The 21339-nt window shown below is 39.1% G+C and overlaps 3 protein-coding genes and 1 long non-coding RNA gene across 7 annotated transcripts; 1 reads left to right on the top strand and 3 right to left on the bottom strand.

The window, feature by feature from the left end:
* Positions 1 to 4253: 4253 nt before the first annotated feature.
* rnf212 (ring finger protein 212) lies at positions 4254 to 8992 on the bottom strand. Its single transcript, XM_026330859.2, has 10 exons — positions 8779 to 8992; positions 8096 to 8157; positions 7890 to 7964; positions 7667 to 7723; positions 7477 to 7535; positions 7323 to 7382; positions 6424 to 6466; positions 6198 to 6252; positions 5224 to 5293; positions 4254 to 4405 (listed from the first exon to the last, which is right to left on the bottom strand). The coding sequence occupies exons 1-10, from the start codon at positions 8885 to 8887 to the stop codon at positions 4306 to 4308; spliced, it is 690 nt and encodes a 229-aa protein (XP_026186644.1). The 5' UTR covers positions 8888 to 8992; the 3' UTR covers positions 4254 to 4305.
* Positions 8698 to 12986, top strand: LOC113144655 (uncharacterized). 3 transcript variants are annotated; one of them, XR_003297178.2, is made up of 4 exons: positions 8698 to 8878; positions 11366 to 11457; positions 11807 to 11875; positions 12314 to 12986. It is a non-coding gene; the product is annotated as an uncharacterized LOC113144655 (long non-coding RNA). The 3 variants fall into 3 exon arrangements; XR_003297177.2 differs by lacking the exon at positions 8698 to 8878 and adding an exon at positions 10502 to 10556; XR_003297179.2 differs by lacking the exon at positions 8698 to 8878 and adding an exon at positions 10754 to 10837.
* Positions 9827 to 13114, bottom strand: LOC113144654 (transmembrane emp24 domain-containing protein 11). 2 transcript variants are annotated; one of them, XM_026330861.2, is made up of 6 exons: positions 12986 to 13114; positions 12321 to 12417; positions 11778 to 11869; positions 11373 to 11498; positions 10971 to 11117; positions 9827 to 10273 (listed from the first exon to the last, which is right to left on the bottom strand). In XM_026330861.2, the coding sequence occupies exons 2-6, from the start codon at positions 12406 to 12408 to the stop codon at positions 10124 to 10126; spliced, it is 603 nt and encodes a 200-aa protein (XP_026186646.1). In that variant the 5' UTR covers positions 12409 to 12417; positions 12986 to 13114; the 3' UTR covers positions 9827 to 10123. The 2 variants fall into 2 exon arrangements, with proteins under 2 accessions (XP_026186646.1, XP_026186645.1); XM_026330860.2 differs by lacking the exon at positions 12986 to 13114 and having other exon boundaries at positions 12321 to 12450.
* An 881-nt stretch (positions 13115 to 13995) lies between these two features.
* Positions 13996 to 20851, bottom strand: spon2b (spondin 2b, extracellular matrix protein). Its single transcript, XM_026330858.2, has 6 exons — positions 20692 to 20851; positions 19440 to 19709; positions 19038 to 19261; positions 17487 to 17678; positions 16994 to 17180; positions 13996 to 14868 (listed from the first exon to the last, which is right to left on the bottom strand). The coding sequence occupies exons 2-6, from the start codon at positions 19672 to 19674 to the stop codon at positions 14690 to 14692; spliced, it is 1017 nt and encodes a 338-aa protein (XP_026186643.1). The 5' UTR covers positions 19675 to 19709; positions 20692 to 20851; the 3' UTR covers positions 13996 to 14689.
* Between the last annotated feature and the right edge of the window lie 488 nt (positions 20852 to 21339).

Below are 21339 nucleotides of genomic sequence, written 5' to 3'. Positions count from 1 at the left end.
TCACTTGTTTTTGCTTTTTTCTTTTGCATTGAACTCTCAGTCAATTTAACTACAGCTTCATAAAGCAACGCTGAAGTTTCTTAGTATTTGTGTGAAGTTGCAGTATCACAGCCATTACAATTATCTGTGAAGGGATTTTCTTCTGGGTTGCATCCTTTTACTTCATAGGCTGAATTGTGACCCAAATCTTGTCTATTGCCAAATGTTTAGTCCTTTAGACCTTGAGGTCTTGCAGGACCTTCTGCTCGCTCAGGGAGGGTTCTGTTGTGTGGTTGGCTGGTTAAAAGGGTGTGAACCTATCGAGAAGATTCCTGGGAGCTTGAGTCAACAGCAGCTGTGGTCGGTGATGAAGAGAAGCTGTCCAAAGAGCTTTTTACTGGCAAGTGCCTATTCACTGTGAAAGGAGCGCTCAGGTGAATGGAGTCAGTGACCATGAAGGGCTCACACACATGCACCTGGGAAAAACATAGACATGTACTCACTGACACCAAAAACATACCTCTACATGCACACACTCACCTGGAGAAGAGGCTGACACAGTTTAGTAATGTGCATATGCAACATGAGCATGCAGATACACATAGATATTGCACACAAACAAAGGTACAAAGGCATCACATACACACACACACACTCACAGATGGGAATACACAGACACCTGGCTGGCACTGAAGTGCTGTTCTGTTTGCACACCTCTCCCTCTCTGCACTCATCCTCACAGAGCCACAAAGCCACCAGTAAACCTAAGAAAACAAAAACACAAAAAGAGGCTAAAAGGGGGCAACAGGCGGCTTCTATCCCTCTTCCACCCATCCTTCCCATTCCACTATTACTCCCTTTCTCCATCTCTCTTTACCAAATGTTTACCTTCCCTCCCATGAAAAGAGAGGGATGTGGACAGACAGGGTGAGAAAAGAAAGAAATCTGGCAGAGGGGAAGGGAGCCAAGAACTTTAAAGTCTGCCACAGAGCCGTGACAAAAGCCTCCTAATCTCTGTGTTGTCTTTCGGCCACTTTTTCTCCCCACACATCCTGCCAAGTGTGTGTGCGTCTATGTGTGAGTGTGTGTGCAGAGGAAAAAGAGGAGGGAAGTCAGAGACAGTCTGTGCTCTACAAGAGTGTGTATTTGTTTGGCAAAGTAGTGAAATGGCAAAGCAAGTTGGTGTGTGTTTGCGAGAGAAGAGAGAAGTGTATGTGCACGTGTGTGTATATGACAGGAAAGGAATCTTTCCACGGACGTGCTGACATCACTCAAGCATGCAGGGGACAGTTGGAGGAGGCCAGTCCCCTTTAAAGGTAACAGCTTGCCTGCCTTCACATGTGGGATGTGTGTGTGCATTAAAGAATATATGAGTGGTTAAGGTCACCCACCCTCACCTGTTCCTCTTTGACTCATAAACCACCCCTATTCAGCTCTCTTCCGCTAAATTGCAACAAAACTGCCTGTGGTTGTGTGTGTCCAACAATTCATCGATGTCATCCTTTCCACCCGCTTCAAAAGCAGCAGATGTGAATAGACTTTTGTGTGTTTGTGTGTGTGTGTGTCTGTGTTAGTGGCTGTGTATGTGTGTGTGACCTCCTGCGCATCCCTTCCTCATCCTGTAGATCATTATCAGAGGCAGCTGTGGTCCAAAGGCCTTCACACACAGTAGACGAACGCATACCAGAGCTATCGTGATATAATGTATACATGACTGCGATAGACTGTAGTGCCACCTACAGGCTGATCAAGTTAATGTCAATACATTTCTAATTGGTGTCTTTGTGGTGACTGTCTTAGTACTGTGGGTCAGAGATTAAGAGATGTTAGGGTTTTTTTGTGTTTTTTTTGGGGGGTGTTGTGCAGAGGTGTGTGTGATGGCAGAAACAGAAATGCTCTATGTCATGCTTGACATGCACTCAGTCTCAGGCTGGAAATAAATGGAAGCTGTCCTGGGTAATTATGCATCGCAATGTTCTGGACCATTGGCTGCCAAACTTTTTGGCTTGTGAGCCTTTACAGTCAAGTCATGCAAACTTGCAATCTCATCATCACAGCTTGTAAACTCATGTTCCCTTCATAGATCATTTTATTTTACATATTGTTCTTTTTAAGTCTTGAGGTGAAGCTAAAGTCTTCAGCATATGACAAGAAATAAACTACAAAACAGCAAAAACCACACTCAGCATTTTGCGCAGCAAGCATTTTTGTTTACTTCTTTTATATCTTGGTAATTTGTTAATGACTTTACAGATTTATTGTACAACCCAGTGGCTGGGTGGGCGGGATGAAGGCTCCAATTTGGCGAGGTTAAATCATTAAAACTAATTGATCTACACATGGAACACATGATTTACCTTGGTGAAGTAAACAGCACAAAAATAGGTTGCAAAAACACAAGCCATCAAAATGCTTTTAATACATAATAAAAGATTCACAGTAATCATTCAGGTGTTTTTCACCTAAATGTTAGACAGTGAAGGTGATGGGGATCACAGATTGTAGACACAGTCGGCAAACAGAAACGCTCTCTGCACACCTCTGAAAGACAAATAGCTCGGGTGTGAAATCATTTAGTTCATGTTGTGTCTTGCCTAGAGGGGATTACACTTACAGCACCAAAGGTACGAGACCGAAATAGTGAGTGACAAAGTGTGAAATCTGGATCAGATTAAATGAGAAGATGAAAAATGGAGATGTGCTGTAAAGGGAGAGACTGAGTAAGAGGGAGGGGTGAACAAGCTGTGGGAACACGCTGCTGAATAATTACCACTGACATCAGAATAGTTTTCTTTAGCTCTCTGAAGTGGCAGGGCTCATTTGTACAGCCTGGAGCCATGCAGAGGTGTGTGATGTGTATACGCAAGAGAAAGTGAGAAAGATAAAGAGAGAGAGACAGAGAGAGAGTGCATGAGAAAAGTGTATAGAACTGTGACTAAAAAAAAAGAAAGAAAACTGCAACACATTCATTTTTACTGTATCTGTGAGAGGTACAGCACAAAAGAGATTTCAGTGTGTGTGTGTGCATAAGGGAGAGATTATTCTGATTTAGTCTTCTCCCTGTCAGAGTGAGATACCATGACAGCTTAGTCCGCCCTGGGGAGCCATTTCTCTCTAAGTGGACCTTAAAAAACAGGAAACATCTTAAAATCCCACTGGAGCGCAGGGGAGGATCAGGCCTACTGACTCTGTACAATACCCTTTAACTTCACACACACACACACACACACACACACACACACACATCTTACTAAGTGCCAGAATATAGCGTGCACAGACCCAGAACACACACACAGTCACACCTGAGCCCCTTTCAATAGATTCCATTCACCACCCTGACAACCTGGGACAATAGAGGCAAAAACACAGGTCGACAAAGAATCAACCTGTCTGAACACATCAGACTGTCTTTGCCACCCGCTTCAGTGCATTAGCTTCTCCCTGTTGTGAGGACTTCTGGTGATATCATGTTCCTATATGGCTACAATTCTCTTCACCTTCACATTCAGCTGTTTTGTAACAAGATTAGTGGGTGAAATCAGCAGTCATGTTACTGAGGTTACATGCAGCAGGTCAGGAGGCCAGAAGCTATTGTTGAGGGAAGTTACTGGACTCTAACTATATCACTGCCTTAAGGCAATGAAGTTTGATTCTTGATGTTGGTACAGCATGTGTCTGTCAACCTTGAAGTCTAGTCCAGCAAACTGACAGATTTTTTCTTGAAGATAATCCCAGTTTATCTCTGTAAATTGAACAGGTGCTGGTAGAGCAGAGTGAGCGTCACGTCAAATTGTGCCTTCAGCTAAAAGCTTATAAGGCTCAGTGGGTTGAGGCCTGTAGGTCTCTCTGCTGGATTACTGAGAGTAATTCACTTTCACAACAACTTGGCTAAACAATTCGAACGCAACCGAAGAGCAAGACCTTTGACGACATACCAGTCACCAGCACAGATGCCAGCGGACCAGATATCTGCAGTGTCATAGATGGAAAATAGAGAAACAACACTGAAACATAGATTCTGGGCTTATGCTGTTATTTTATTAGTTTAATTGATTTCAGAGACTGAAAACGCTTCAATTCAACAACAATGAAGTTAGATTGTAGTTCAGTGAACACTGCTAAACAAAAGCCTTGACACACTTTAGTGCATTGAATGAGAAGTGTTAAATGTACAGTATGAAACTGTGGCTCTGGTTTGAACCACATAAATATACTTTTATCTTGGTCATTACACAACACACAAACAGTAGCCATGTGTGCAACCACTAGCTTCATGCCAATTTAAGTGTGTGTTTGTTAATGAGGAGGGCAGACCGAGGAGGACGTCTAACGCCTGAAGGAGGATGGAGGTTTGAAGATGGGTGACTTCCATCCAGAACTCTGGCCATAGGAAGTATCTGCAGTCAGTGGTGCACCTTGAAAACGACTGAGAGAGAAGAGGAGAGTTCTGCCATAGAACAGGTGTATTTTAGAAAACGACTGTAAGCTAAACATTATATGAGTAACAACTCCCACAGTATGAGCAACATGATCAACAAATGAAAACTCATTAGTGCTTAAAAAAGCTTAAAAAAACAAAGTGAAATCAGAGTATCAGCATCCACTGACTATTAATAGTCATATTTCAAATTTCCCTTCGTCTTCATTTCACAAACATACAGTTTTATAAGGTGTTGCTCTTGGCGCATGCAAAATCAACACAAAGTTCATTGTGGCCTTTTATAAAATTCTCAGAGGGATTTTTCTTGAAACACCGCAAAGCAGTTCACCAAGCACTGGTAGCTACACACGTCTTGTGGGGCCTTTTTGTGGGGACTTTTTTCAGCCATAGATTTGGTGTGGAAGCTAGTGTTTTCCCTGTAGGTCCAACTGACTCAAACTAAACTACAACTGCCATATTGTACTGAAGGGAAATGTCATTAAGTGTAATTTATTAGAAAAACATCATTGTACCTAAGTGGTTCAATGTGTTTCTAATGTTTTATGGCACAGAGGGCATATTTGTTAGTAGGATCTCTGTTCGTTTTGATGTATTCATGACATTTGTTCACAATAAGAAAAATATAAAATCACCAGACTTAAATCTTATTAATACATTATGCTATGAAAAGCAAAACTAGCACATTACAACAAGTAGTCAAACAAGCAGCTCACCGTGTGAAGAGCTATAACACTCATATGTGTAAGAGATATCATATAGACAGATATAGTAGTGATTATGAAGTCTTTAATAAACAAAATCACCTGGCTGTTGCTGAGCGGGCTGAGTGGCTGGCCAACATGTTTTGGTTGGATGATCTGTGAGTGATGGTGCCTAAGATGACATCAGATCAATCCATGGTTAATGCTTCACATAGGTCTTACAGATACATAGTAAGGGCTTATAATGATTTTAAAAATGCATTAGATATTTTTGGGAGATGATAATCTCATGTGTCTCTTCTTCCATCAGAAGAGCTTTCTGCATGTCTCATTTGGAAAAGCCTTCAGGAAGACAAGATATGTAGGTGTGTCATCTACCAGAGTAATTAGTAACAATTTTCACTTCACACAAAGTTGTACAGCGGTTGCTACCCAATAGAGCAAATCAGCCATGACATGTATACATCTGCCTGCTATACATGGCATGTCATCCTTATCTAGAAATAATAAATCAAATCAATTGAGTACTTTAAATATGCTACTGGTTTGAGATTATAATTTCCTTCAATATAATTTGTATTTAACCTAACAATCACACAGATATGGTGAGCATCTACACAATCCTAATAGCTTTTTGGGGCTGTCTGACTTATCTGCAACATTTAGGAGACTAAATCAGAAAATCAAAGGGAGCGAACTAAGCTGGTATAATCCTAAACATAACAACAGACAACATCTGCATTGACTTAAGCACTGTGGGTGGCCAACTTGCCCTAAACAAGACTGGCTTGCAAGATGGTTTTCCCAAATGACAAGACTGCAATTATGCCTTGGTATATCCTAGGTAGCATAACATTCACCATCACTGCCACGCTTGTGTATATGCAGGGATGGTGGCAAACCTCTTGCTCTGAATTATTCGGTGTCATGCTTTATGCACTGATGTAAAAAAACAGTCTTACCAAGGGTTATAGCAGATGCAAGGTCAAAAGCAAAATTTGACATAGCCAACAATTGTTCCTGTAGTTAGTATCAAATTCAAATCAATTTTGTGACAGGTACAACAAAGCACCTACCCATTCGTCCATCTTGTGGAGGACTGATTAACGACAGTCTGGGGACAGTGTTAGGCTGGAAGACAGAAACATCATGACTTGTTATTTCAATAGTAAGTAATCTGCACATACTAAAGCCATAAATTAAATGGTTAGATGTTGTATGACGTTAAAAAATACTTCATATCACAGCCTACAGATATTATGAGATATGGACATTTACTGTAGGTGAAATGATGGCACATACTTTCCTGAACAGAGTTCTTTCATCTACCTCCAAGTTTTCAGTTCTGCCAAACAGGAGAATACATTTCATTAGTCTTGTTGTTTTCAGCTGGCTGAGCACTGCAGTGGTGCCTTAACTTTTTCATAACAGGCCAAACATCACTATTAGATAACAAAACAGGCAGTGTCCACAGCTGCGTCTCACAGTGTAAACTTTACTGTTTCAATGAAACAACCTCCAGATACCAAAAACATATTGATTCATAACAACTTTACTAGCTATGTTGAAAACCTTTTCTGTGTCTTTTAAATTAAAGATTTGAAATGGTTGTAACAGGCCAGGAGTGGATGTGCCAGGAGTGACACCTAGCGAGAAGTAAGGCATAACAGCCAGCTTGTGTAAATAACTTTAAATACAAACGTGATGCCAAATCCAACAAGTCAGATGCCAGCATTCAACTCCAAACCTCTACAGGTTTTACTACCTCCATAGATCCTCATTTAGTCTTTAAAAACTGCTTTTATTTCACAATTATTATAATCACTGATGCATGACCATGCAGTAAAACAGCTGAGATTTTCAGCATAAATTGCTTGTGAGCGAAGGATAATAAAATATAATCCACTTAATGGGAAATTCAAATAAAATATCAGACAAACACTTAGATGATATGGTTTGTGGAACAGTTAAAGACTATAAGACTGGCTGATTATCCATGATAGTGGCATCAGCTACAGATCAAAATGTACATGCACTGATAAGTTAAGACTTAATTTTTTAACACCACTGATACCAAGTAGCCGATAAAAGACAAATGGGTTTAAAGATGGGTTACTCATCTTTTAAAAAAGTATTATCCGAACACCAGGATGCATTAATTTGTTTAATGTGATTATCTTTAATTAGTATCTATGCTGTACCTTTTAGGCTGAAGACAGTTTTCTAGCTTTGACATGTAGGCACTCTGTTCATTCATCTTCCTTTAAAGAGAGGAAAATTTCCACTCAACACTTCAAAAACTGCAGCTTAGAAATCTGTATGAACATGCACAATAAAACTTTTGATTTAACCTACTTTGTTATCTTCTGCATTTCTTGCTTCATCTTGACTAATGTCTCCTCTAGTTTCTCATTCTGTAATTGATATAGTGGTTATGGTAATAGTAATGTACTTTCACAGTATAAATAGTGATGAAACTCAAAAACATACTGTAGCCCTTCACCTGCTAAAAGATGGGAAGCAAGGTAAAGTCAATGTCTCTCACCATTTGCTGGTAGTGAGTCAAGAGTCTCCTTTGATGTCTTGCCTGGAACATTATAACCTGAGAGAAGGCAAGAAACTGTGCTATGTGAAGTCACCACTAAATAATAATATCAAAACACATTAATTGCAAAACTCTAGCAAAAGCTTTGTAAGCAATTTTTTTTATTGAATCTTGGACAGTGTTGAGGCTGATGCAGATATGTAAAGCAGGAAAATGACCAAACTTTGCTGATTTCCGTTAAATGTTTGGTTGCCACAGCGTTGATGTCAGAAAACAAGGCCTTCACCTCTGAGCTGCTCTGAAACAGACATGTCACATAACTGTAATGACCATCGGACTGTAACAGTTTATCAGTCTGTTTATGAAGTGTCACAGAAACAACACAGCACCCATCTGAAGATATCATTTAATGAGAAGAAAAATGCTTACTTTGTCAGAGAGAGCTGAGACTTGGCATGTTGCATTACATATTAAACACATGCCTTGTTTGCCTGAAAGAGAAGTTGCAATTACATGTAACCAAAATTACAGAATGATGAATAAAATGCATAATCCTACCAGGATTGTAGTGACTAAAAGACATGCTGACACCGAATGCAAGTTTTTCAAAGTGGTTCTGCCTAAAACCCAAAATTAATTAAGTGTAACCCCTTGGTATTACCCTGGGAGCCGGAGCAGATTAATATATGAACAGACTCTTGAGAAATTGTCAGAGATTAGGCCCATCATGAACACACCTGTGAAAATGATCTGTGATTCTCAAAGGGGGATCAAGGAACCTCTAGGAGTATTTCAAGAGGACCCATATCCAATGTTGAATGGTGTAATGAAGACATAAGGACAGAATGACTGACAATAATTACTGTAATAAAGGTGGATCTCACTGGGAAAGATGAACCTGTGTTATATTTAAAAACTTATTTTGAGAAGGTTTAGACATGGAAATGTTAAAGCTTCTCTCTGGAAGACCCTCGGTGTGTTTCTGAGTAACCAACTCTGCAATATCACTTTATGTCCAACAGATGTCCCTGTCTATTCATGCTGATGATATCTGGTTTGAGCAGCAGGCTTGGTACAAATGAAGTGCAGATTGGGAGCCTAAGAAAACCTACCTTTCTGATAACAGACATTACAAATGACATGGCCACAGGTTGTTACAGCCAGTTTTCGGTCGGCACTGGGGGAAAGGAAGCAGGAGTTGCAGCAGATCCAGTAAGACATTGTCAAGACCTGCAAAAGGCCGGCGTTGGATGGGTTAACTAGCTAACATAAATTAATTTTAATCCTAAATTATCAAGTCATTGTTGGTAATTTAGCGTTCAATGGTTAGGTTAAGCTAAGTGGTAGCTAGCTAACACTGTCACAGTTCAGCACTTTAAAATCTTAGCTGCATTACTTGTAGGGTTTGGGACACTTTAACCTCGGCTAACCCTCATCATATATTACATATTATATTACATGTCGTTAGCTGACAGTATAGTAGATTTATCGCGTTACCTGGCTCAGGTTATCCCGCTGCGGGTGACGCGAAATACTAGCTAACTAGCTAGCCTACTTTAAATAACGGAAGAAAATTCCAAGAGTAACGGTTGAACGTTCTCCTTGACCAAAACATTCTATTTTTAGGTTGCACCGTTTGTAAGCACACTGGACTCTTGTTTGGTCGTAAAGTTATCTATAATGTGTTTACTTTTTATTATCTGTGCATTTTTTTAAACTTTTGTAGCATTTATGTTTACTGTTTAATTCTTTGTAGCATTTGTATTTATGCCTATTTGCACTGGAGTACCCCCACCGGTACCAAAACAATTCCTTGTGTGTGTGCGCGAGCTCATTCTCACGTTTTGTACGTAGCGTTAACTGCATAATATACAGGCCATACCATTTCTCTGTTTGTTAATGACCGATCGTAAAATTGAAATGATTAGCCCAAAAAGTGTATATTTAGCCTACTACTAGTTAGACTTTTAACTACCTCTTAGCATTATAATAAGGCGCAAGCTAGCTTAAGGCTAACTAATTAACTAAGGCTAGCTAATTATTTTGGCTAACGTTAAAATGCAAAACAGTGACACTATTGACACTGAAAACTCTATATACTTAGATCCCTTTTCACAAGTTGAATAACTTAGCATGAGGTAAAAAAAACCCGCTTTAATTAATAATTAGGTTCCTTTTTTGTTTAGTTCAAACTTAATGTAATGTGGGGCACTAAACCTTTTTACAGAAATTAGCACAGAATGAGAAAACAACAGTTGAAATGCAATAGTTTTTGACATTGTTCATTTCATTCAGTGATTTGTCTGTCATGATATGTCCGTCATACACAAACAGCATTTTCTTATCAGTGTATTTGAAGCCTACAGTGTAGCAATAGTTAACCAGCACTGGGGCAAGTGGGTAGGATATGCAATGAAGTCAACAAAAGGTGGAGTATTGATTGATCAGAGGTTGTCATCATATCAGTTTCTTGGCAATGAAGAAGTCCTTGAGTCGTTTCATCTGCCAAAACCCGACTGACAGCAGAATAGAGGTTTGCACCACTGCCCACCACAGCACTTTACTGTTGGTGTCTTCGCTGATCTGACGAAATATCTCCTCTTTCTCCTGAATGATTGTAGACAATAAAAACTTAGAAGAAAGCCTGATACATACTCCACGAGAAGCGAGAAATTTGTTCTCTCTTCTCGCAGCCCTAGTTTGGGAGTTCTCACAGTTTGTTCTCGACACATCGTCTGGGCAGAACTTTTTTTCTCGGGTGGTGTCCGAGAACTATTGTGTGATTGGTCACAAATTTTCCGGAAAGCGGAAATGTCCTTCCGCTTTTTCAGCTGGCGGTTGTCATAGCAATGGATAGTTTTGACGAACAGCTGCCAGAGACGGCGAGGAAGTATGAAAATCTTTCTAATCTATATAATCTTGTAAGGCATATGAAGACATACAAATGTCAAATAATTTGTGGATAGAGGATACGTTGTGTACGGAAGAGCGCGTCTGTCGTAAAACGGCGATATCCGATATCTTATCCGCTGTATTGTAGTATCTGTCAGATTCCCACAATGCTTAGCGCGCTTGTCATAAGCTGCAGTGGGAGGGACCTCGTGGAGTATGAAATGTCCTGGCGAGAATAAGAACAAAGTCCGTTCGAACAAGTTTCTTGCTTCAGTTGGAGTATGTATCAGGCTTAAACTGACATGAAGTGTCTCAGTTGTTGCAACATTTTCAGAATGGAGAGATGGCATGTAGTATAATTTATTTCACTTAAGACTGCGTGATAGTGTTTAGTAAAATACTTCTTATTTACCCTTTGATACTCCTGCTGCCTGGTAATGTACATCATCTGATCTATGAGATAACTGAGGCTGTTCTCCAGGTTCTTCATGTTGTCTTTGGTCCTCTCAGTATTGGGGTCAGTTGAGTGCTCTCCCATCTGAACGTCCAAATGCAGCTTCTGTAAAGCACAGTGGGGGCAAACAGAGAGAATAAATTATTGTCTAAAGCTGCATTTAATAACTATTTTTGTCAATTGAGCTGACAAATGTTTTCTAATAAATTGTCAAATTGTGCTAAAAAGATTGTCGTAACCTGAAATTTTGCCATTAAATTTGTCTGGTCAACACTTGTCATAGGGTTTTTTTTTAGCCCTCATCAAAAGTGTCAGAACATTTAGAATTTAAATGTTTGTGTATGTGTCCACAGGGCTCACCAGCCTTTCTCCAGCAAAGACTGCAAACCTCGTGGAGTGGGTTTGGAAGCAAAGGTAGTGCTGACCAGAGGAGTGACTTGTAAAGGTGAATTTACCAAATGCACCGTAGCGTTTGGACATAAGAACCTGGACAGCAGGAAAGACACTGTTAGGCCAAATTCTTATCAGTTATGCATATCAAACTGGAGATGTGATTTTGTTTCTTTTGTTTGCTAAAAAGCTAAACTGGAGGTGTGAGACAATATTGTAGCACAGTAATGGAGATAAAAGATAATGCTTCAATTAAACTATTAAGTGCTATTTTGGCTTTGCTTTGCATTGGGAAACCTTGAACACGTTTTAGTGTGTCACACATGATTTTTGGGACCCTAAGTTTGTGATAAACCTGTCCTGTGTGTGCAGTACCTCATGGTTTGGATCTCTGACTGTTACAGTGACACCAAGCTGAGGGGAGTGGATGAATGACTTTGAATCCCAAGGCTCCAACAGAAAATAACCTGATGGTAAGAAAAACACAATGGATACATACACATACTGTTCATGCGCACAAAGTTACACAGTGGTAGTCACGGTCAATAGTAAGCTTGTTTAATTTGTGATAAGGAATTTATTGATCTTGAAGAGGGAATATATGCATTTTTAAATTGAGATTTACATTTAAATAAAAATATTCAGTGTTTATACATGTGGAATTGAATATATATCTATCTTGTATAAACAAATGTCTGCTAACTACACAAACGTTGTTTCTCTGCTTCTCATGTAAATTTCTTTGGCCATTTGTGAGTTTTCATGAAGACACTACTTAATGAGCAGTATGGAAGTATTTAGCATAGCCTCTGCGCTTGCTGAAATATTGCAGTTAACATAAGATAATTAACATAAGATCATTTATTACTACTATTGATATTTTAAATGACAGAGGAATATTCCCTCTTTAGGACTCACCGGACACCAGCATGTCTTCAGGAATCTCCTCAATTATGCATTTTTCCTCCTGCTCTCCAAGATCAAAATACATGGCTGCTGCCAACATCAGGTAACACTGAAGGAGAAAGCAAGTGACTTGCAAACTCATTTTCAGTTAACAATGAGCTATTAGATAACAGTACTCTTAGTATTGGCAAATGTTTGAACTGCAGTTCCAATAGTTTTTTTTTCTGCAAATTTAAAGCAAAGATTTTCATCTACTATAGCCAAACACATATGTCTTATAGCATATATTCAAAGTAGAAGGTTGTAAGTGAGGCAGGTTGAGTGTGAGAAATTCACAGGTGCTACTTAGGGTGATGAAACATTCTGGTTGTTTGTGACTGGTTAATGCTGGAGCAAATAGTAAAGCTGCTAAGAATGGTAATGATCGAGACCTGAGCCAGTAGGACCAACATCACCACGGTTAATCTTGACAAAGTAGACAAATGGTCATCTCTTCCTTCCTGCTGGTATATCATGCCATTTTTATTTTCTATTGCTGTTTAAAATGTTGTGTTCATCTTTTAATCTTTTATAAGTATTGCCTGTGTCGTAGTCCTTGTTATCAGGTCCACATCTTGTTGGAAAGTCAGTGGAAATGTAGTTCAAAAAATTCTATACAATAGTTCCCGTATGCTTACCTTAGTAGAGGTCACTTATAAAGCAAACTCCAACACACCCACACACAGAATAAACCCTTCTCATATTTAGCCCCTGCAAAAGTTGTTTTTCTTCAAAGTAATCAAATCTCTTCTCGTCCTACAGTCCAGCAATTTTAACAGAAAGTGGGATTACTAAATCAGTACATTTACTATACTTGATTTAAAGCTTTAAAATAGCAGATTCAGTTTTACATATAAAACATATAACTGAAAAAATAGGACCGTTAATGTTTTATTCCCTGCCATTTGGCACCAACAGTGTACTGACATTTATGATCAGCCAGTTCATGTACAATATGTTGCTGTTAAGGAAGACCAGAAAATGGATCTTATCCTCTCCTGTTTCTCCTGGTTTTCTTGTCAGTAATTTTCCTCTCCCTCATCATTCAAGATGGAAGGTGCACCCTTGTGTAACAGTTGTTTAGTTTTTATTACTCAATCTGTCAGCTACACTATGGTTTATAGGTTTATTTGTAGCAAATGGGCAATCATAAGTGATTTCAACTATGTTATGTATTTACACTTATATTGTTCACTAATTTAGCCATTTTTAAGTCTGCTATGTTGTCTCCAACCTGTTACGAAATTTTCTGACCAATAGGCCACTTTTAAGTGTAACTGGTGTTTATTCTACCTATTAAATGGGTTTCCAGCTTCATAATGGGATGTATTGCATTGGATATCACAGCATGGAGTGAGCTACATTCATGCCACCATGCACTTCATGCACTTTGTCAGGGTGAACATGAGCCAACCCTGGGTCTTGAACTTGGATCAGGAATTCTCTCTACTCTTAGTTTAGCCCTGCAATGTTAATATTACTTTGGAAGCCCAAATGTGTGGTGAACATTTAAAGGTAATACACTACATTAAGCACACACACTAAGGAATCACTGTAGAGTAATTATAGGAATTATGTGAAGTTGAACAGTAAACATGCAAATACTCAAAAATATAGTCCTCAAAAACAGTTATCAATGAGATCAGTGTCTAGATATATTTACACTTTATTGGTTAAACCAAAAACATAAATATTTTATACAATTTTATTGTTTTTTACAAAAAGCTTATTTTCTGTATTGAACTATCTCAGTAATATAAAGGAATACAATTATTACTGCCAGATTCGATAAACTGTACACTACAGGTTAAAATCCTGTCAATAAATATATTATTTGACTCCAGGAAAACAACCATAATGTCTCTCTAACATTATGTTTTAAATGGAGCAAATTGAAGAGAATTGTATATTATTTTAGGGCTGGCTCACTTTTCTGCTACTGCTACTACTAACTGATGAGGCATCATGTTTTCTCTTGTGCTAGAGCTGTATTTCTTAAATATGGGGTTTATAGAACTTTATCATTTATATGCACTTATTCCCAAACGTACTGGTCTTCAGAAATATCAAATCCGTTTATATGAAAATGTGTTTAGCTCTATTTTAAACAGTCCTTTGTTCTATCTGTAGGCTGTTTGTCCAAACTATACCTCTCTAGTGTTGTCATATCTATCAGTAATTTTCAAAGACCAGTGAAGAAAGAATTAGATTAATGCCCAATGTGAATACACTGTAGGCCTTTTACTGTTGTTTCTCCGTCCCTTCCTCTCTTTCCTAGCTTTCCTGGCTTTCTTCTCTCTCCTCTCCTTCCTTTCTTTTTTGTTCCTCCTTTCTTGGTCTAGTCATAAACAGTTATCTGGGATGCACTTCCTCTCGTCCTCCAGCATGGGGCAGGCTGCTCCATTGTTGGCTGGGTGCATGAGGACGTAGCGTGTTCGGTGCTGTAAACCTGAGTCTCCACACTTGCCTTTGCACAAGCCCCAGGGAGACCACACTGACACCTCACAGTCCAGAGGGGTATCTGCAAAGAGAGGGCGGTATTATAGTCCTGGTTTTGTTTGTTATGTTGCAGTTATTGCTTTTTAGGTCTCTTCCTTTTTAGTATACTGCAGATATTAACATTTGTGAGTAGATTTCTGAATGTATCTTTACAGGTTATAATGGAAATAAGCACAAGTCATAATTGGAAAATCACTGCTCTTAAACTCACGTTAGTCTTTAGCAAAAAATAAAATAAAATCAAAGGAATTCCAATAAATGATGGTGTGTTGTGTGTGCAGTTTTTTATGAACCCATATTTTCTAGTTATGGGTTCTTGGCAGAGGCTCTGCTGCTGTACTTATGTTTATTTGTAGTTCTGATTCTTTTCAACCTCTATTTATTGAGTTTTTGCTGAATGTGCTTTCTCTTTGTCAGTGTACCTGTGCCTCACAGTAAACGGTGCTAAATTTTATTGTCTGCTGCAGCAAGTATAGATATAGCACCTTACTTAAAGGCATCTGAACTGTAATCCAGGGAAGAGGAGCTTCCTTCCTCATTCATTTTTTTTTCCAATTACCTAATGAATAATATAATTCTTATATTATGACTTTCTCTCTCTTGTTGGCCTACCACAGCCATCTCTGTTGTAAGCTTCTGTACTGCTGATACCATATACAGTATAATAACCATCACAGACAGAGTAGAAAAGCAGAAGGGTGAAGGCGATACAGAAGCTGTATGGGTGGATAAAGGGGGTGAACTTCCATGTCAAGTTGAGGTGGATTTTGACATCTCCATTCATCATATACATCCATTAAGGACAGAGGGAAAGCATAAGATGACATACGAAGCTAATACTAAGTTATCTTATTTTACATCAGTGTCTTTCTCAAACATCAGTCACCTAATTTAAATTTTTTGTAATGAAAATTGTTCAAGCCCTGGGGAAAAGACATAAGGGAAGAATAAGTAGATGGAAGGATAGCATGGAGCACTGGGAGCAGGGCAGGGAATCCCACCAGATTCCTGGAACCACTCTGCTGTTTGTTGATGGGTTGTCAAGGAAACAAACTTGTACTCTGATGCTGAGTCAAACCTTTATAGTTACTGTTGCCCCTAATGCCAGGCTGACACACTATCTGTTCCCCTGCTGCCCCAGAAAACCCCTTTTCAAGGTTAGTTGTATTTTTATAAAAGGTTACTTTTCTGTTCCTGTTACATTGGACAGCACCAGTCACCCAAGACAAGTTATTTAACTACTGCAATGTTGGCTTTACTTGCAGTTTGGCACACTCTTCGTCTTTATTTTTCCAGACTACCTTCCTGTTTGTCCTTGCAGTTGGGCTGTTTTACTGTTACCACTAATCTGGACAGCAGAGTCTTTTAAATCTTTACAGTCTAGAACCAGCATTAAGTAAAGCCAGCTTCAACTTAATGGATCCATGTTTTGTTTAAACGTAAACTTTTCTGTTGAATGCCAGATGTGTGCCTGGCATTTTCTGATGCCCTGCACTCACTTGGCTTCTTTGGTTTGGGGTTTGAAGTAACTGAGTTTGTGTGTGGTCTGAAATGGTTCCCAAATGTTTTCGTCGGATCTAGCAAAAGATACAAACCTAGCCCCTGGTTCTTTGCTGGATTACCAGGGGCAGGGAAAAACTGAAAAAAAGACAAATTATTAAACCCTTACTTCTATGCATGGCACAACATAAAGTATGTACTTCTTGCAAATACATTTGCAACTGTTAATGTGCCTATATTTCAGTTTATTGAGCTGACCAAATGTGAGTAGTTATTGCTTTTTCAATTTTTTAAATTGAATTTTCTAGAACTTGAATTTCCGTTTGGTGATCTTAGTTTAACTATCTATTAGTATATGTTCTATATCTTATATCTGTAAAATATTATTTCAGTTTTGCCATTGAAATTTTTTGGCTGCCCGTTTAGGAAATAGTCTGCACCTAAAAACATGAATCACTAGTTAGAAAGTAGTTAGAAACTCTTGAAAATTGTATGAACACAGTGGTACATGTTATACCCTGATGGTCTTAAGACATACAGTATGTATTTTAGATATGTGTGTGTCTGTGTGTAGTTTTTTTAAACTAGTTGCTATCACAATATATATATAATTTTTTTTTTTTTTTTTTTGTTTACTTCAGACTTACTTATGATCGTGTCTTCAATCTCGTTTCCTGTTGGCAGTAGATTGGACTGGGTTGGCTCCACTGGCAGGCTAATAATCTGATTGGTCTTCTTTATCCTGGTTAGCGTTACCTTGGCAATAGGGGGAAGGCGCTTTAGGCGGGGGTAGTAAAATGAGTTCGCAGGGTGACTAGGGAAAGAGGAGGTGATCTGTGAAAGGGGATAATGGACCATGATTAACAGGTGATGGAGGTGATTAATAACACTCTAGTATAACTATAGTATAGTATAGTTAATTATTTTTTGACCTGAGTACAAATGCAGTGCTTGTGCTAATGATTTTTCAATCAATTTGTGATGTTGACGATATGTAGTATTACAATGATCTAGAAAGAAAGAACTTGGCATAAAAATAGATCACCAAATCCAAATTTTAAGCTTATTGCTGTGGTCTCTTGATATGTAATTTTCGGTTTTGGATTGATGCAGTGTTGCTCTTGGCTCAGGGTGACCCACCTGTATGATTCTGTCCTGGGGGATGGTCTCAAAGTTTGGTGAGGAGAAGGTGAACCCGCTGTCAGTTCCTGCATCGTACGGGAAAAGGTCCATTGACACATTTTCTTTCCAGTGGTCGCCATCACACAGGTCAAAACTGTCCATGCCCACAAACCAGTCTGGACTAGGAATAATTCGCACGATAAATGACAGCTGCAAATGGAGCAAAACATGGGGAGGGAGATTGAGCATAGAGTGAGAAAGAAGAAGAAATGAGGAGGTGGGTGAGAGTAACAGATGGAGATAAAGACATAGAAGAGGAGAGAGACATGGGTGGAAAATCGAATATAGGTTAAACCCACGGAGGAGGAATTAGGATTTTTTTTTTTTCCCCAGTCATTCATTTTCCAGTTACATTCAGGAAATCACAAATGGAAACGAGAGCTCTAATTCACTTACTTCATTGCACATTTATACATGTATTGATTGATTTAAATGTCATGACAATAAAGAATCAGCCAGAAACAAGGACCAGAGACATGGTACTGTATTTTCTATTCTGCATTCTTCTTCCTTGCCAAAACTGTGTACCTCAGCACACAAAGATTTGGTCAGAGTTCTGGGCATGTAATGCTAGTAGTTAATGTGTCCTTAAGCTGCTGAAAACAAGCAGAGGGGAGCTGGCTACATATGACTCCTAAAATGAGTTCAGTCCACACTCCTAGATGATTTTTCATTTTTGAACTTCTTAGTCCTCAAGCCCAACCAGCATGGACATATCAGACTATGACATAAAGATTCTGGAGCTTCAAGGCTTTACACTTTTTTTTTTTTTTTCCTTATTATTATTTTTTTATATATATCGAGGGAATTACTCTCTACCTTTTGTGTGTATATGTGTATTTCACTGTATTATAATGTGTTCAGTTCATAATAGTGGTTCATAGTCCTGTAATTAATCCAATTCTCCATACAGTACAAATGACATTATTGGTTAAATTTTTTTTCCCAGTTGTAGGACTTACCCGTAGACTCATCAGGAGGATGTTTAATAGCCAATTCCTTCTTACTTAAATTAGGATCTGTTAAGGGTGCAGCGTTGAAGATGGTCTAGAACTGGCTTTATTGTAACATTAGCTCTTTTGTTCTAATGTGCTTTTTCTCATGATGCATCTCTGTATTATAAACAGCAGTTTATGACAGTAAGACAAGCTAGTGCTAGACTAAAAATTAGTTGCATTAAATTAAAATTGTAAGTAATTTTAACTTTTAATTTTACATTTTTGCATTTTAATTTTAACCTTGTGTTTTTAGAGGCTTTTATAGCTTTGGCTGTCACTACAGTTGGTAGTTTTCCCCAAAGTTACATTGCTGTGACATGGCAACACAACATTATCTTTGGAAATAACCTCACAATTTAAATTATAAAGGAAAACATTCAAGCAATCAAGTATATTTTACCATCACACCAGGCATTGCATTATGTTATGTGTATTAACCCATCAGTAAAAGGCCTCTGAAGGACTTAATGCCCTGACCCAGACTGAAGCTACCAGATGTTGAGTAACTTACATAGGAGTGCCTGGCGAAGACCTCAAACTCACTGTTCATCTGGCCTGTTCCTCCCACAACAGCAGGAGCAGAGAGGATCCCATAAACACTCTGGATGCGTTCACCAGCCGCCTCAACTTCCTTCATGAGCGTCCACGCTTCGCCTTTCTCCGCAAACTCCCTTACTCCATTGCTGGCAAACTCATTGCGCTGCCACATGTGGTAGTCAGAACTGTGGGTCACCCCTAAGAACACAGGGAGAAGGAAAGGAGAAGCTCAGAGATAGATGTTGCACCAGAGTTATTTCACTTCAGTGGCTTCTACTGCTTTTAATAATTATATTCAACCAGAGTAATAGGATTGTAGAAGAACCATTTCTACATTAGCTTTCTGTTTCTCAATCTATATCTGCTCTTCACTTACCAATAAGGTTTGACCACTGTGCAGGAGGACGGTAGACAGGATACTGCTTAGGGAAAGCTGCCTGGGTCCATTTGCCAGTAAATGTTAGACTGTACTGGGTAGTTTCTGGGGCTGTGCACATGGGGATATCAGTAGGAACAGGCATTGCATAAATGCCTTGGCCCAGTGTCAGCATCATGACAATGAGAGGATATAGTGCCTCAGGGATGGAGAGGATACTTCTCATGGTGTCCATGATGATGGGGGATGATTTGGCGGAAGATGAAGGACCTAAAGCAGGTAAATTAAAGAGAAAGAAAAGGGAAGAACTTACAAATATGATCAAATTTAAAGGTTTACAGCTCCAAATGTGAATCTCTGACTGAAAACTGTTACCTATCAGATCTGGAATGTGACAGGGGGAATTAGTAAAAGGGCAAATCATCAGGCAGCAGAATGAAAGTTGGGTTTAAAAAATGGGACATGTGAGTCAGAGGGAATATGTTTCACTTAAACCCCACTGCTGTTTTTTTCCACTGTTTAGAAGCCTGAACCTAGTTAAGCAATGTATGATTTGCAGAAGGCTATACACATAGTCTTTGTTTTTCCTGTTGCAGCCTGGTTACCACTGCATTCCTCCTGCAAAAATAAACCTTAGACAAAGCTATACTGGATTTGGATGCTACATTGTATTATTCTCCAGTGACAGAGAAGCAACTTGGCACCCATCCTGCAAGTCCCCTGAACTCTTTGTGTAACTTGTCAATAGTTTGGATCTTGTCACATAACAGTGTGATTTTGTTGCTGTGTCCCTAATTAAAAAAGACTCCTGGGGCTAAATGTTCCTGTGAGAGACATGCAGTCTTTTTACTGTATATACATTTTAATTCGTAGTGAAATTTTTGCAACATCCAGATGAAGATTAACCTTTTGGTGGAATCTGACAAAATTACATCTTTAATAATGTATTAGTAGCTTAGTCACTGGTTGATGTGTCCCCAACACAAAAGTAGAAAAGGATTTGTTTGACATTCATTGCACTGCAGCACCAATTCTTACCAAAGATGATCCACACTTCCTTGTCACATGTTTGCTGACTGTCTGAATTTGTTATAGCTTTGATATGGTTGCATATCATTATGCAGAGTTAGAAAAACTAAATGCATGTAAGCTTGGTAGCTGATTACAAATTGTTCAATGCAGTCTTTCAAATGTAAGGCTCTCTGTGCTGTCTTGTAGCAAAGGGTGATAGTGTGGTGCAGAAAGTACTCACTGGTTTTGCTCAGGGTTCCAGGTGATAGAAGGGTTGCAGCAGAGGAGTGGAGATGTTGGCTGGAGGTGAGGAGAAGGGGAGAGGAGAGTGGTGGTTGTGGCTGTCAGGAAAAATGACTGCAAGGCTCGAAGCCCTCTTTCGCCTATTTATGTCTTTCAGGAGGTTCACCCCTCTTCTCTTCCTCTTTCCCTCCTTGTTCCACTCCCCTCCTCTTGCACCACTCTTTTTCTCTCAGCCTCTGTATCTGTTGGACTGTTGTTAGGTTCCCTGCCCTATTCATGGCCTTTGACTTTAGCTCTCCCTCCTCCACTCTTTTCCACCTCTCTCCTACTCTTTCTTAGTAGCTTATTCACTGGTTGATGTGTTCAGCAGTTCTGGATGCACAGCCAGGGGTCCTGTGCAGCTCCATGAGTGTCATTTCACAGTGTTATACTGTTGGTCTCTTCAAATACGGCTAATGAGGATAGCAATCTCTAGAGTTCTCAGTTTGTCTTGCAGCCAAGTTTTTTGAATTTCAACTAGATCCAATCCTGGTGTTTGCTCTTTTACCTCTTGCAGAAAGTCATATTGCTTTTTTCACAATGAATTTGTATAAATCCTTTCAGGTATTTCTCAGTGGTCTGTAAAGACATGAAATTTAAAGCATTT

Source organism: Mastacembelus armatus, chromosome 10 (assembly GCF_900324485.2).
Source record: "Mastacembelus armatus chromosome 10, fMasArm1.2, whole genome shotgun sequence".
NCBI classification, from domain to species: domain Eukaryota; kingdom Metazoa; phylum Chordata; class Actinopteri; order Synbranchiformes; family Mastacembelidae; genus Mastacembelus; species Mastacembelus armatus.
The sequence above is the reverse complement of the archived record's forward strand: the minus strand, read 5'-3'. Positions and strand labels throughout refer to the sequence as shown.